The 15,962-nt window shown below is 40.3% G+C and overlaps 1 protein-coding gene across 1 annotated transcript in view; it reads left to right on the top strand.

The window, feature by feature from the left end:
* LOC112110664 (CLIP-associating protein 2) overlaps positions 1 to 9,614 on the top strand; it is a 271,547-nt gene extending 261,933 nt beyond the window's left edge. Inside the window, exons 38-40 of the mRNA XM_029914219.1 lie at positions 2,672 to 2,878; positions 7,128 to 7,244; positions 9,429 to 9,614. Coding sequence (XP_029770079.1) covers positions 2,672 to 2,878; positions 7,128 to 7,244; positions 9,429 to 9,515 — 411 coding nt within the window. The 3' untranslated portion in view covers positions 9,516 to 9,614. The remainder of the gene's footprint in view (positions 1 to 2,671; positions 2,879 to 7,127; positions 7,245 to 9,428) is intronic.
* Positions 9,615 to 15,962: the final 6,348 nt, after the last annotated feature.

Below are 15,962 nucleotides of genomic sequence, written 5' to 3'. Positions count from 1 at the left end.
TCACACCTGGCCTTGCACTGTGTTGCTTTGACCAACAGCGCCACTGGGCATGTGTTGGAGGATGAGACTGAACATGACAAGGGACCACAGCTCTATCCCATCCAGCTTTTTAGCCAAATTATACTCCTGGGGGGACATGTTTGAAAGTTCTTTTCTCATAGCGTTGGTGCAGCAATAGAGGGGGAGCAAAGGGAACACATGGATATGACAGGATAACCAGGTGATGCAGAGTGGGGATAGAGGATAAAGAAGGAAAGGGGAAATAAGGTGAAATTAAATGTGAAGGGTAGAAAGGAGGGGGTGGGAAAACATGCAGAGAGAAGGAAGCCACAGTACCGCGCGCTCTCTCTCTTTCTCTCTCACACACACTCTCTCTCTCTCTCCCCCAGATGTAGGACATACACATGGAGGGGGGCGGGGTGGAAACAGGAGACATAATTGTATTGATATATAAAAGAAATATAACTACAATGTCCACCGTAAAATTAGGGTTGCCAGGTGCCCGGTTTTCCACTGGCACACCCGGTCAAAAAGGGACCCTGGTGGCTCTGGTCAGCGCCCGTTAAAAGTTCGGTTGGCACAGGGTTGGCAAGCTCCCTATCCAGCTCTGCGCAGCTCCCCAGAAATGGCGACATGTCCCTCTGGTGTAGGGGCAACCAGGGGGGCTCTGCAGGCTGCCCCCTCCCCGAGCGCCAGCTCCACAGCTCCCATTGGCCAGGAACCACAGCCAATGGGGCTGTGGGGGAGGCCCCTGCGGGCAGAGGCAGTGCGCAGAGCTGCCTGGCCATCCCTGCACCTAGGAGCTGAGGTACATGTCACTGCTTCCGGGGAGCCGCCTGAGGTAAGCACCACCTGGAGCCTGCACCCCAAACCCGCTGCCCCAACCCTAAGCCCCTACTCAAACTCCCTTCTGGAGCCCGCACCCCAACCCCCCCCACTTGGAGCCCCCTCCCGCACCCTGAACCCCTCATTTCTGGCCCCACCTGAGTGCCCCCAGCCTTAGCCCTCACCCCAACCCCTTGCCCCAGCCTGGTGAAAGTGAACAAGGGTGGGGGAGAGCGAGTGACAGAGGGATGGGGATGAAGTGAGTGGGGAGGGTGGCCTCGAAGAAGGGGGCAGGGCAAGGGTGTTCAGTTTTCTCTTTTTCCTCCCTCCCCGTTTATTCCCTACAGTATATTCATTATTACATTCTCTCCATCACTTGTTTTCCCTTCCCATTCCACACCCTTTCCCTCACTGTGTTCATGAAAGAGAGAAAGAAAGGGGGGCAGAGTTGGGGAGAGAACGAGAGCTTTGTAAACTCTTCCTCCTCACCACTCCCATGAGTCCCCACATACAATCGCCAGACGTGGCAGGGAGTGTCTTGGTGCATTCACCCCTCTTACTTCCCTGGAAGTGGACAGGGAAAGTGCAAGCCCTTGCATGTGAGTTCAGACTCACCCTAACCCCTTCCCAGAAGCAACCAGTGAAGGGGGACGTTCTAGAGCAGGGGTGGCCACCCTGAACCTGAGAAGGAGCCAGAATTTAACAATATACATTGCCAAAGAGCCACAGTAATACATCAGCAGCCCCCCATCAGCTCCACCCCTCCCCCCGCTCCCAGTGCCTCCCGCTCACTGGCAGCCCCGCCAATCAGTGCCTCTCCCTCCTTCCCCGAGGGAGGAGCGAGGGCACGGCAGGCTCAGGGGAAGGGACGGGAAGGGGTGTAGTGGGGGCAGGGCCTGTGGCAGAACAGTGAGCACCCCCCGGCACATTGGAAAGTTGGCACCTGTAGCTCCAGCCCCAGAGTCGGTGCCTATATAAGGAGCCGCATATTAACTTCTGAAGAGCCACAGGTTGGCCACCCCTGTTCTAGAGCTTCACGTAGCAAGCAGCACTCTGTACATCACAAAGCTGTCTGTGTGCTGTGCCAGCCAGCAGGGAGCACGGTTGCAGAAGCATGCCTTTTAGGGTAGAACCCTGTCCAGTCTCCCCATTTGTATCCACATCCTCTTGATCTGCGAGCTGTTAGCACCCAACAAATAACTGTTATGTTCCCTTACTAAATCCTCTATTAGTTGAAGAATCTGGTGCAAATTTTTGCTATTTTTTTTCTAACTTTTATGCAAGTTAGACTTAACAGCACATACATTTTTACTTCTAAAATTATCTACAATAATTTTCTTGAGTGAATGGAAAATCTGTGTCTTTGATCAGCAAGGACCTTCAAGAAGTAGAGAGTTACAGTAAGGAAATTGTGTGTTAAAAATATTAACAAAAACTTCAACAGTCTGTCAAGGGTGGATGTGGAATAGCAATCACTAAAGAGATTCCAGGCTTGACTCAGCACCTATGGCCAGGGAGACTTGGGGAATGTTGATGTCTGTATTGCCACAATGCAGAGGTTAGGCCTAGATTATTACCCACATTTTCAGACGAGCTGCTTGCATTTAGGATTTGCTGAGTGCCAAGAATTTTTGTAAATTTGTCTCTATTGGTCTCTTCCAGTCCAAATCATTTTACAGTACTGTAGAGCTGCAGATATGTAATTAAATTGTAAATAAAACTAAATAAAAATACAAACATCTGTTGATTTCACTGCAAGGTTCAAGAGCAGAACTGTCAGAATTTAGACTGCACAAGCATTTTTTAAAAACTATTTTCTCCATTGTTTTATTTAATTTTTGTTTAGGTGGTGAGATCTGCTGAAGAAGCTGCTTCAATGCTGGCCACTTCCATTAGCCCAGATCAGTGCATCAAAGTACTTTGTCCCATTATCCAAACTGCAGATTACCCCATTAATCTGGCTGCAATCAAAATGCAGACAAAAGTGATAGAGAGAGTATCTAAAGAAACGCTTGCTCAGCTTTTACCAGAGATTGTGCCAGGTCTAATACAGGTAAGAAACCACAGCAGATGTAAAGAATTAAACCAGAAGTTTAAATCTCTTTAGCATTTCACTCAGCTCTCATGGAAAACTTTGATTTGGGTAGTAGATGGTTGCATTTGTGGCCCTGTGATGGGGTATATAAAGCCCACACTGGCCCAGGAATGGTTAGAGAGTGCTTGAGAGCTCTATCTGGTATACCTGGGGATGGCGTGGTCAGGTTGAGGGAGGAACTCAAAAGAAAGTGTGTGTGACAATCTCCTGGGAGGAGAGGCTGTATAAGGAAGGGTGGGGAGGGGGAGAAAGGTATAGCTGCAGAAGCCAGGATTAGCTATGTAGTGAGTCCGGTGAAGGGGCAGTACTCGCAGAAAGTTTATCTCAGGAGATTGAGTCACAGGGAAGAACAGAGAAATGGAGAGGTTGACACTTCAAATCCAGCAGAGGTGAGACAGGTCCAGTGGTAGTTATAGTGTAGACTCTATTTTTGTTGGGAAGGTGGACCAAAGGGAAGCCTTTGGGGTTTGCGGTATTTGTTTCAATGCTGGCGAAGGACATTATTGCCCTGGCAAAAGCAGCACTTTAGTGGAATCTGCCAGAGACCCAGATCCCAAACACAGGAGACCCTCAGAAAAAAAAACACAATGGTGTGCTCCGAAACAGGTCCAAAATATCTTCATTGTTTGGAGCAACATCATTCTGATTCTCAGTCAGTCAGTCTAGGACTTTAAGGAGATACATTACATTTTAATGTGTTCCTAAAGAATAAAATTATTACATTAAATTTCAGCTTTAGGGGCTATTAATAGATTACTTTTAAGTAGTGGTTCTCAATCTGTGTTTCAAAACTGTCCTGTAAAGCTCTCCCTTCATTTCTTAAAATTAAATATTTTAAGAACGAGGGGGGCGGGATTTGGTTTTTGGAAAGAGAGTCCATGAGGTGACTTTTCTTTTGTGAAGTTGCCCAAAGAATGAAAACATTGGATAATCTGTTTTGGGGCAACTGAGGTCTGGTTTTGTATTGATGTGCAGAATAATCTAGCAGTCATTTTACTGAATTTAGTTATTTGCAGTTTTTAATTGTGCCGTTGATTAGAAATGGCTCTCATTTACTTCAACAGACCACAATGCACAGAATCCCTAAGATTTTAGAAACATTAAAAAACGTTTATCCAGGTGCAACACATTTTCAGCCTTTAGATTAGATTACTTGAAACCATTTTAGTGATACTTTATTTTCAGGAAGATTTCTTAATCTAGTGGCTAGTGATGATATACATTGAAATTAACATTTGAGATTTCTTGGTTCATGTTAAAGAAATAATATTATGCAGTCATCATGTTTATGTTCCACATGCTGATCTCTACTAAATCATTAAGAATCTTAATCCAGTGAAGTTATGATTTCACCTATTAGATGCTCAGCATATTGCAGGATCTTATCATACATTTGGGTGACTTAAATTGGCTCTATTAATTCAGTTTAAAGGTTTTGTATAGTGGGGTGGGGATAGCTCGGTGGTTTGAGCATTGGCCTATTAAACCTTCAATCCTTGAAGGGGCCACTTAGGGATCTGGAACAAAAATCTGTCTGGGGATTGGTCCTGCTTTGAGCAGGGGGTTGGACTAGATGACCTCCTGAGGTCCCTTCCAACCCTGATACTCTATGATTCTAGATACTATGTAATATTTTTCTCTGTTCCTTTAAAAATAGTTTTTATTTTCTTTTGTATAAAATCCACTATTTTAAAAATGAGAGAGAGAAGACAGGGCCACAAAGCGTATGTCTACACTGCAATACAACACCCGTGGCTGGCCTGTGTCACCTGACTCAGGCTCACAGGGCTCAGGCTGCGGGGCTATAAAAATTGCAGAGGATGTTTGGGCTTGGGCTGGAGCCCAGGCTCTGAGATCCCATGAGGGGGAGGGTTCCAGAGCCCAGACTCCAGACTGAGCCTGAACATCTATACTGCAATTTTATAGCCCCCCCCAGCCCAAGCCTCCATGAGTCCAAGTCAGCTGACATGGGTCAGCCATGGATATTTTATTGCACTGTAGACATACCCAAATGGTCTCATAGCCGAGCGGAGGTTTGGATAGGGCAGACTGAAGTATAGCTTAAATGTTTTTAAACTTTGTTTTATGTTAACCAGTGTATTAAAATGGAAATTTTTGTACCAGTTCAGCTGTGCTTCTTTCTAGTATTACTTTTTTGGCACAAAAGATATTTTTACAGTGCCATCATAATCCTCTTTATAGGAAGTGCAGGAAATGTTGCCATAAGTAAGGTTGCCAGATACTTTCCATTATAAGAACCTGTTTTCAGATGCTTATAATTTTGCCAAACTTAACAGTTTGGACTGAAATTGTCCTTGCTAAGTGTCTCAGGCATGTGTGTTTGGGGGTTTTTTTTCGGGGGGGGGGGGGGGGGTTGTTTGGGTTTTTTTTTGGCAGGGAGGGAAGTTTTAGTAAAAATGATTCAGCCATTTCCAAGAAATAGATTAGGGGAAAGTGCATTGTATTGCCCACGTTAAAAATAATAATAATCCTGTCACTATTTTGTTCCATGCTTTGGACCAAGGACTTGAAATTTGGTGGTGTTGAGGCAGGAGGAGTCGCCCTCTTGTGGGGGATGCCTTTTTTTGCTATCCCCATGAAAACTTGCCCATATTTGGACAGGTCAGAACAGTTCTATTTGCTCATGCTCAGGAGAAACTTGTTAGACTTTGACAGCTAAATTCTCCAAAGATTCCACCTGTACTTGGTATATTCTAGCCCAACTCTGCAGGAGGATAGAAGTGAAGAGGGGGACACAGACAGCAGGAGCTGGGGAAGGGCAGGAATAGAGGATTGGGGGTAGGAGCCAGGGAAGGAATAAGAGGGGGATAGGAGCCAGATGGGGATGGTGGGGAAGAAGCTGGAGAAAAGAGGCTAAGAACAGAAGAGGACAGGAAGAGGCTGAGTGAAACGGGAAAAAGGGTCTCTAACCACTAGCAAACACTCCCTTCAGAACCTGGAATTTAACCTGGTAGTCCTGAGTCTGCATTCTTCTACGGTCAGCAAATAGCTGTGAAACCTACTGGCAAAGTGTGTGTGTCATCCTACTCTAGTGTTGGTCCACATGGAGGATGGCAACCTGCTGCTGCTGCCAGTTACTCCATGAGCTCAAGTGGTAGATGTCTGTGGACCTAATGGTCCAAACTCTGTTGATTTGTTAAGTTGGGGGTCAGTCTGATTCCACAATATTTGGTGGGGGGTGTTTAAAAGAATTAGGAAGTTACATTTTTAAGAAACTTACATTAAATGGGCATTACAGTTGTGACAACAAGCTCTCAAAGGTTAGGAAATTCCAGAAATAAGGTTGCACAAGCAACCATATGGTTACCTCCCTCTTCAGGGACCTCTCATAGGAGAGAATCCCTTTGTAAGATGCGGATTCTTTTCTCAAGAAGAGAGCCAAAGATGAGGTTCCTTAGCAACACCCAGGGAAAGGATTTTACGTCTGCTATTTCCTGATGCCCAAGAAGAATGACAGTCTGACACCCATCCTGGACCTCAGAAACCTCAACAAGTACGTAAGAAACTTCAAGCTCAGCAAGCAGCAAGTTGGAGTTCAGTGCACACTTTCACAAAGCACTGCTCCTCAGCCTTAGAGTTGCATTCTGATGCTCAGTTTGAGAGAGCAGCACAACAGTCCATATTTAACTAAGAAGCCACCATCATCCTGCTGATATCCCACAAGTGGGAGTGCACGGAGACCCTTGATGAAGAAAGAGATTACTAACCAGTAACTATTGTTCTTCAGAAGTCGTCTCTGTATATTCATACTACCTACCCCCTTCCTCTCTACCTCACAGTTCTATATAACATTTGGACTCCACAGTTAGAGGGAAGGAGTTGAGGTGGTTGGTGGATGCATTCTTGTTGAGTAGGGCAATGATGTTGCACCCATGCAAGATCTCTCTCGTGCTTCTCAATGGACGTGGATTTTCAAGGCAGTTCCACAGTTCTATGCTTGGGGCACCATATTCCACAAGTGTAAATGCACAGAGGTGACTCTCAGAGAACAACAGTTACTGATAAATAACCTCTGTTTACCTGGGCAAGTTTAATTTTGGCATTTTCTAACTTTGGAGTGCTTCTCTTGGTAACCTTAACATTCATTTAGTGTGATTTTTTGGGGGGATGTATCTATAAAAAGAAATCTCTCTCTTGGAATTTTAGTCATATGCTACCTATTAATGTTAATTTCCTTGCTTTCTAGGGTTATGATAATTCAGAGAGCAGTGTTCGTAAGGCTTGTGTTTTCTGCCTTGTAGCCATTCATGCAGTAATTGGCGATGAACTAAAACCACATCTCAGTCAACTCACAGGCAGCAAAGTAAGTGGAGGATGCCATTTACAGAAATCCTAGTCCCTAATTGCATGTATATGTTTACATGCGGTGTAGTTGTGAGCAACTATTAAAACTAAGAAAGTATATATCTGAAGGAATAATAACCCAGGTTGCTGAAGCTACTAGCAAACAGAGAGGATCAAGGTGACTTTCATATGTGAGACTCAAAAATATGCAAACCATAAATCCAATCTTCATGCAAGTGAAGTTTTAATTGATTTATAAGAAATGCTGAATTAGGCCCCATGTTTTGCTGTGTTAGATTAGATTTGGTTATATTATAAATTAGCTCAAAAGCACAACTGTGCCTCAAAATATAAAAAAAATTCTCCTTGAAAAATTAGATTAAGGAACCTTCGCATAAACATCCTTAAGATGGTTGAGTACACCTTCAAAATCAGTGTATTGACTTAGTGTTGTGTATATATTACATAAGATGGTAGGTAATTCCACACCGAACATAATCAGTGTACTGACTTTCATCTCCACCATTGCTCCATCTGGTGTTGCCTTTTGAAAATGTCATTGTTTGGTGGGAGATAAAGGTACATTAGAAGTAAATTAACCAATTATGTTTCTATCTGTTCCTCTCCTTAAGTAATTTGCATGCCACAACCTTTTAAGTACATATTATTTTTGTATTATTTGAGAAACACAAAATCTTTAATGCATCTTTTTGGATGGCTGCACATTTGCAGAAAAATTTAATTTACATAAAGAACAGGAGTACTTGTGGCACCTTAGAGACTAACAAATTTATTTGAGCATAAGCTTGCATCCGAAGAAGTGGGCTATAGCCCACGAAAGCTTAAAGTTAGATGAATATTTTTTGGTTACCAGACCTCCCTTATAATCTTTAGTTTAATGGTTAGGGTACTGTGCTGAGTGTGGGAAACTCAGGTTCAATTTACTCTGCCTCATGAGGATCGGTGACTTGTACTTGGATTTCTCACATCCTAGGTTGAGTGCCCTAATTACCACACAAGAGAGTCGCTCTCAATCTCTTTCCCTGGCAAAATGACTATCTATTGTCATAAATGACCATGAATATCTACTATAATTGACAATGGGTAATCATTGGGCCAGAGAGAAAGTGTGAGAATTACTCTATAGCCAGGTGGTTAGGTCATCCATGTTGGATGTGGGAGACTCCAGTTCAAGTTCCTGATCCACATCAGGCAAAGGAGGGAATTGAACCTGGGACTCCCATGTCTCAGAAGAGACCCTAACCACTGGGCTACTCCTGGGGGAATTCTGTGCCACTGCACAATGCAGAATTTTGCAGAAAATAATGTTGTGCATGCAGAATTTCCTTTTTCCCCCCACAAAAATGAGCTCAGAGCTATTGGTCACCACTAGGGGCTGCTGGACCTGGCGAAGCCCAGCTCGCAAATAGAAGACAAGGCCGGGGAGAGGGGGAGGAAGAGTTCCCAGCACACCCTGATGGAAGGAAGCAGTGGCATGTGGGGAAACTCCATGCAAGCCTGGGATCCAGCATCAGGCTGTTTCTCCCTCTGGATTCCTGGACTCTGGGGGGTAGTGGGTGTGAGTGTCTTGGGGGGGGGGCAGAGAAACAGGAACTGGGTTGTCGTAGGGGTTTCTTTAACTCTCTACTTCTGGGGGAATTTGTGAGTGTCTGTATTGTTACAGACATACTTGCTGACAGCTATTTTGAAATAAATTACCAAAATAATTGAAACTGGCATGATTATATAGTGTTGTTTTGAAAAATAAAATTTGCAGAATTTTTAATTTTTTGGCGCAGAATTCCCCCAGGACTATACTGGGATAAAGATTATAAAAGAGGTCCTCTTCTCCCCTCCCCCAGGCATTTTCTGAGTCTAGTCCTTTATTTTTGTAAAACCGCTCAAAACTGAAATGAAAAATGTTGGGTTGAACCAAAATGTTTTGTTTCAACCTTATTCTAAATATTTCAGACTTTTTGATTCGCCAAAAAAAATTCATTTTCGGTTTGACCTGAAACAAAACTTATTTAAGTGTTTCAGCATTACCGGCGAAGCAAAAAATCCATTATTCACTCAGCTTTATTTAGAATTTTCTTCACTGTCTGTCTTCTTACTATTACTGATAGACTATTTTAGAATTTTTACTATTAAACTGTGTTTCTGATAAATGTTAAACAAATGCATTTCTGAATTAAATCTTCAGATGAAATTATTGAACCTTTACATCAAACGTGCACAAACAGGCTCTGGAGCAGGTGACACAGCAGCAGATGTATCTGGACAAAGCTAATGAAACTGACGACAGTGAACCAGGTCTTCTAAAGAAAGGACAGGCACTCTGATATCAGTGAAAGGAAAATTCTCTCACACACCTTTGGAACTTTTTTTTTTTTTTCCCCCTCTCCAGTTTGTCTTTTGTTTTCTTTTTTTGTTATTTTTTTAAACTGATGGCTAACCCTCAGCCTGCATGTGACTGTTGCAGTAGAATTATTCCAAATCCAAGGAGAAAACAGTATTAATATCAGCTGGTCAAAACACAATAAATTTTAAAAATCTAATCCATCACTTTTCCTGTTCGCACTCCTCTGTGTGTCTTCCCATTAACTTTTACCAGTGTTATGACTGTATTTAAAAAGAATTTTTAAAAATGCTAATTAAACAGGAATGCTTTAAGCTTTAAAAGTTAAAATCTAAATTCTTTTGCTTTTTTATTTTTGGCTGCAGAATAACATGCCATTTTTATTGCAGTTTTGTTTAAATATCATATCCTTTGCTAGAAAGAAGAAATTATATGAAACAAGGCAGGACTAGTCTGAACTGCAACTAGACTCAGTCACTGTGTTGATGGTACATCATCTTATTTGTATCTTGTTTGGGATATTCTGGAGTATGAGAATTATGCCCATAAAAAAACTGGATTGATCCAGTTCTTTGAAAGTGATATTGTTCATTGGTTGTATGTTTGTCCCATAAATAAGAATTTAGTGTGAGCCGTAGAGGACTAGTACAGCTAGCACATCATAATGTGGAAGACAGCCTGTTCAGGGTCCAGTGTTGCAAAATTGGTGATAGTGTGACAACCTGCTTTCTAGCAGCAGAGAAAACACTTACTTGATGGACCTGAACCATCCTTGTCACCATCCTTTCTTCAAGCAGGATGCCTCAGAGTGGAGTGCTCTGCCCAAGCATGCTCAGTATGTATTTATCTTTATCACTAGAATGTTTCCTCTCAACCTAGTTGCTGGAACCAGTAGTGTTGTATTGTAACTCACATGGGGGATATATGACAACAGTGCAGTTCATTGCTTGTCTTTTTAAAAGCACTACAACATTCTGCACTGAATTTTTAGGGTGGGGGGAGAATCACAAGCACTATGAATCTTGCCACTTTTTCCAAAAAAAAAAAAAAAAAAAAGTTATGGATGAATTGGGAAAGCTGCACCAAATTATTTGCATGGTTTTCTTGAATAGCATCATCAAGACCCATCTGGATTAAGGTGTGAAAATGTTTTCAGGTTGTTTTATTTTTTAAATTTTAGTTTATTGTTAATAATGCTTCTTTGTATTTATGATAATGGAAAGAGAGAACAAAAATCAAGTAAATATATGTCCCTGAATGTCTTTCTGTTTCTCAGATGTAATCAACAAGCTACTTAGCTGAGAGATGGGGTAAAACAGCACCCTATCCAGGAATGATGGAACCTGGGTTTTTTTTACTATGGTATGGTCTAGTTTTAGGACATGTGTCCTGGTAAGAGAGAAAATAGCAGTGCCAAGGATGTTCTTTTATGCTACGCTAAAATTCTCTCTACCTCTTCAGGGTGATTACTTTTGACTGAGCTGCTGCCCATAGTGTCTTGTGGAAAAACTGTCTATAGAAATCTTTTTTTTTAATTATTTTTTCAAATCACCATTTGCTACTGTGTATTCGAAGCCCTGTTCTTTATCATGTAGCCAAATGCACTTCAATTGCTAGTTACCTTGAAAGACAAAACTGAAAAAAGTGGAGCTGGATACTTGCAGTTACACTCTGTGAGAGGTCATTTTCACTTAATCTAAAGTGAATCTGACAGAGAAAGTTGAGACATGGTTATTAAAGAAGCAGTTTGCTGCTGTTGCAGAGATGTTTTCTTTGGGCAGGGGAAATGTAGAAATGTATGTAAAAACTTTAAAAAAGGAAAATTCTCATTATTTGTCACTGGACTTTTTTTTTTTTTTTTTTTTTTAGCAGCTGCATCAGGAAAGTAGTGTCTCCCCTTTCTCTCCTCCCTTGTGTGCAACTTTCTTTGTTTTCTACTGTTTAACTACATTGTGTATTTATAGTTCTTTGCTTACCATTGTGCATATACTGGCAATAAAATGTACATAACATTACTTGAAAAAAAATTAACAATGTATACAGGCCGTTTTTCTGTTTTATTTAATCATGTTATGTGAAAGATTATAGATGTCATAGGCACCAATATTGTTTTCAAAAGATTCTGCATAATTGCTGTGTGTTCAGAATGCTGCTTTTTTAGACATTCTAAGTATCCCATTTCTCATAAAGGATTTTGCTATCTTTATTTCAGTGGTACAGAAAATCCCTGTTTTTTTAAATTGTCACTCAGATTACAGTTTAACAGCCCTACTTTAATCCTTCTTCATAAGTGTGAATGTATAAGATATTAATTCTGTTTGTTCTGAAGAGTGTTCTTTTAAGGCTTGACCTCAGGAGGACTTCGCTATTTCCATTCTTTCTGAACATGGAGTCTGTCCCAATTACACTACAAAAATAACCCTATTTAAGTATGTTTATGGCCTAATGTTATAACCTTTTTTTCCTTAATGATGTGGACAGGGGGGGAAAAAAACTATCAGTCCCTTTGAGAGAGAGAGATGTTATCTTGGGTACATAGATAGCAAGGCTAAAAGTTGGTTCTTTACTTTTTTGGAGGGTTGATGGCGGGGGTTGTTTATGTTCACAAAGACAAAGAAATCATGTTTTTATAAGAAGCTTGGACCACAATCATATGTCACACCATATTTAAACATCCCATGTCCTTAAAAAAAACTAAACATAAATTTTAAATGTTTAAAAATTTTTAATCCTCAATAATGACCTGACCATATCTGCTAGTCACAGGTAACAGATTGCTGAGTATGCACTTTCCTGTGAAAAGGATCTGTTTTTTATTCATTGAATCATAGGATAGGAGTGTGGAAGTTTACAATAAAAATGCATATTGCTCCCATTGACAGTGGACAAGCTACAGTAATCCTTTACTTGGGCTTTATTTCCTATGTTGTAAATAAAAGCTAGCTCGGTTTAATTGCAACTATAATTAATGGTGTCTTGTACATGTTAAACTGGAGATCTCTAATGAATGCGCATAAAGATGTAGTGCAGTGAAAAGAAGTTTTACAGTGTTGGTGGTCAGCAAAAAGTTCAGATAGTTCTAAGGACGATGTCATCTCTTAATAGCCTTTCTTTCCTTGTAAGGTTATAATGCAAAACTTTTAAGCTGGAACACGTATTTTAAAACATATACCTATGGTTCTTAAAAAGTTTGATTATGGGGGTAGAATATCTATATTTTGCAGTTGTATGTAAAAATAAAACCACAATATATCCAGAGTCAGAATAATAAATGTAAAGGTGATTTGACATGCCAATTGTCTTAAAGTAAAATTTGACTGTTGTGTTGTGCTCAACCTAAGCCCTAGCCAGGAAGTTGGGGTAATTAGTTGAAGTTGAAAGGACACTGTAAACTTAAATTGTGTTGATTTTTAATTTTGTTTAAAATTTCCTTTAAAAACTACAGATAACAGATTTGTTTTCGGTGTTTTAAGGGCGGAGTCCTAGGATAAGGATTAAATGCTTGTGTCCTGGGAAAAAATATTTTGGGAATATCCATGCTAGCCTTTACAAACGTATTAGTTCCCCTGAATTAATTGGCAATAAATTAATTCAAGGTAAAAAGTCCATTGAAGACAAACCCCAACTGTCAAATTTCAATTTTCAGTAAAGGAAGCATTTTACAGAATTCTCAATTATAACTTTCAAATATAACGTTTTCCTTTTGAAAACAAATACATACAAGGCAAAGCCAGACTGAGGAGTAAGGCTGGTGAATTATGCAGCAATAAATGCATTTGATGCTTAATGGTAACTGGAATTATTCTATTTGTTATGGTAAAGGTCAATTATTATGAGCCATAGACTTAGAATATGGTAAACATTAAACTAAGCAAGAAGGAAATAAAGTGGTGAGGTTGGGACCAGCAAGGTTATCAGGAGAATGAAAACTAGTGTTTTTCCATTTTAGCAAACTTACCAGTTTTGCAATTGCAAATATCCTAAAATAGTCTAGTACCACTGAATTTTTAATTAATTTGTTTTCATAAAAATGTTCTTTGAAATAAATTGTAAATAAATACCTTTCTAATTGTCCAGTGTAAATTTTGCCTCCAACCTTTCCAGGCATGCAACTATGTAGACTGCAAAGATATAACTCATTGATCGGAAATATTCTCTTAAAATTCATTGAATGATATATAATTTTAAAAAGTTTGTCTACCTAAATACAGGGAAGATTTTCAGAAGCACCTACAGGATATACAGGTCCGATTTGAATCTTTGTGCTTCTTAATACCTTATACACTGAAAATTTCACTATACACATTAATAAATGTTTGTCATATGAATGCATTTACAAATGCCCAAAATACTGTTTGTCTCATGTAAACTGGTAATGGAATACAGAGCCTAGGTTGCCAGTCAAAGTCCACTCACTCCAGGTTAATGATGAGAGATTGATATTTGGTGACAAATACATCAGTGAGATGTATTTGTGAAATAAATTAGTAGTCTGTCTAGCTCCTACATATAAATATTTATATTTAAAAAAATGCTGCCTGCATCATATTTAGCTCCCATGTTGATAATTTCTGTATGCATGCCATGGACTGATTGGGTAGAATTGCAGTATCCTCTCACCATTAGAGATCATTTCTTCAAGTCAGTCTGAAGGCGCTTTCATGTAGTCATGGGGGGAAATTTGAGGCTGCCCAGGCCTTATTTGTTTTATAGATGAACAGAGAATTTCACTTTGGCATCTTGCCCTGACACAAGCTCTAATTTGGTACCCATGTTAACAAGTGCCATTTTTCTTCACAAGTCTTTAAGCCAGGTTTGTCTCCCGCTGCAGTGGATTAGGAGATAGCACAGCCAGTCTCTTCCTCTTACCATCCATACTTCTTCTGGAGACCCCACCCTGAATTTGGAAAGATGGAACAGATAATTGACAGACAGGCAAGCAAGAAGAAATCATTTTCCTCTGTTATAAGTATCAAGCATTTCTGTATGTATATTTATGAAAACATTGTCCTGAAGAAAGTTTTACACCTTGAGTAACCCCAGCTATATACAGGTTTCAGAAGATGATAGGGAGTAAGCCTTACCGTCCCAGGTAAGTACTGAAGCAAATTTCCAGGTGGGAAACTTCCAAGTTTATTCAGACTGGGACTGCCACATTATTTAACTGCCATAAGACAAAGCTGAACAATTATTTTAATACTATCAACTTTCAAAGAGGTTTGTAGTCAAGCTAGATCCTCTGAGAAACTATTGCAAGAGTATATGCTTTTTATAACTGGTTTTAGAGTTCTTAAATAATTAATTTTTGAAACTTTGATCAGAGGCCACTATCAAAAAATTAACAATGAAAATTGATTGTATTTACAAGTTTTAGTAAAAAAAAATAATGGGGATGATTTAGTTGGAAAATTCCCATAGTGATGTTTACAAAAGCATTCTTTAAAAAACTATCAGTGGTCTGTTACTGTTAAGCAGTAGTGACTGATAACTGATAAGAACATAAGAATGGCCATGCTGGGTCAGACCAATGGTCCATCTAGCCCAGTATCCTGGCTTCCAACAGTGGCCAATGCTAGACGCTTCAGAGGGAGTGAACAGAACAGGGCATTCACCAAGTGATCCATCCCCTGTCGTCCAGTCTCAGCATCTAGTAGGCAGAGGTTTAGGGACACTGAGAGCATGTGGTTTTGTCCATTGATGGACCTATTCTCCAGGAACTTCTCATTCTTTTTTGAAGCCAGTTATATTTTTGGCCTTCAGAACATCCCCTGGCAACAAGTTCCATAGGTTGACTGTGCATTGCATGAAGTACTTCCTTATGTTTGTTTTAAACCTGCTGCCTATTAATTTCATTGGGAGACTCCTGGTTTATGTGAAGTGGTAAATAACACCTTCCTTATCACTTTCTCCACACCATGATTTTATAGACCTTTATCATACCCCCTCTTAATCTCTTTTCTAAAATGAATAGTTCCAGTCTTTTTAATCTCTACTCATATGGAAGCTGTTCCATACTCCTAATAATTTTTATTGGTCCTCTCTGTATTTTTTCCAGTTCTCATAGATCTTTAAGATGGAGTAACCAGAAATGCACACAGTATTCAAAATGTGGGTGTACCATGGATTTATATAGTGGCATTATGGTATATTCTGTCTTATTTTCTATCCCCTTCCTAATAGTTCCTAACATTGCTAGCTTTTTTGACTGCCGCTGCACATTGAGCAGATATTTTCAGAGAGTCATCCATGACGACTTTCTGGAGTAGTAACCACTAATTTATAACTCTTCGCAGTCAGCTGTGGACTTAACTATCTTGAGTAGTTTAGTACTGTCTGCAAACTTTGCTACCTTACTGTTTACCCATTTTTCCAGATAAT

This window comes from Terrapene carolina, unplaced genomic scaffold, assembly GCF_002925995.2.
Source record: "Terrapene carolina triunguis isolate 2854851 unplaced genomic scaffold, T_m_triunguis-2.0 Scaffold33723, whole genome shotgun sequence".
NCBI classification, from domain to species: domain Eukaryota; kingdom Metazoa; phylum Chordata; order Testudines; family Emydidae; genus Terrapene; species Terrapene triunguis.
The sequence above is the reverse complement of the archived record's forward strand: the minus strand, read 5'-3'. Positions and strand labels throughout refer to the sequence as shown.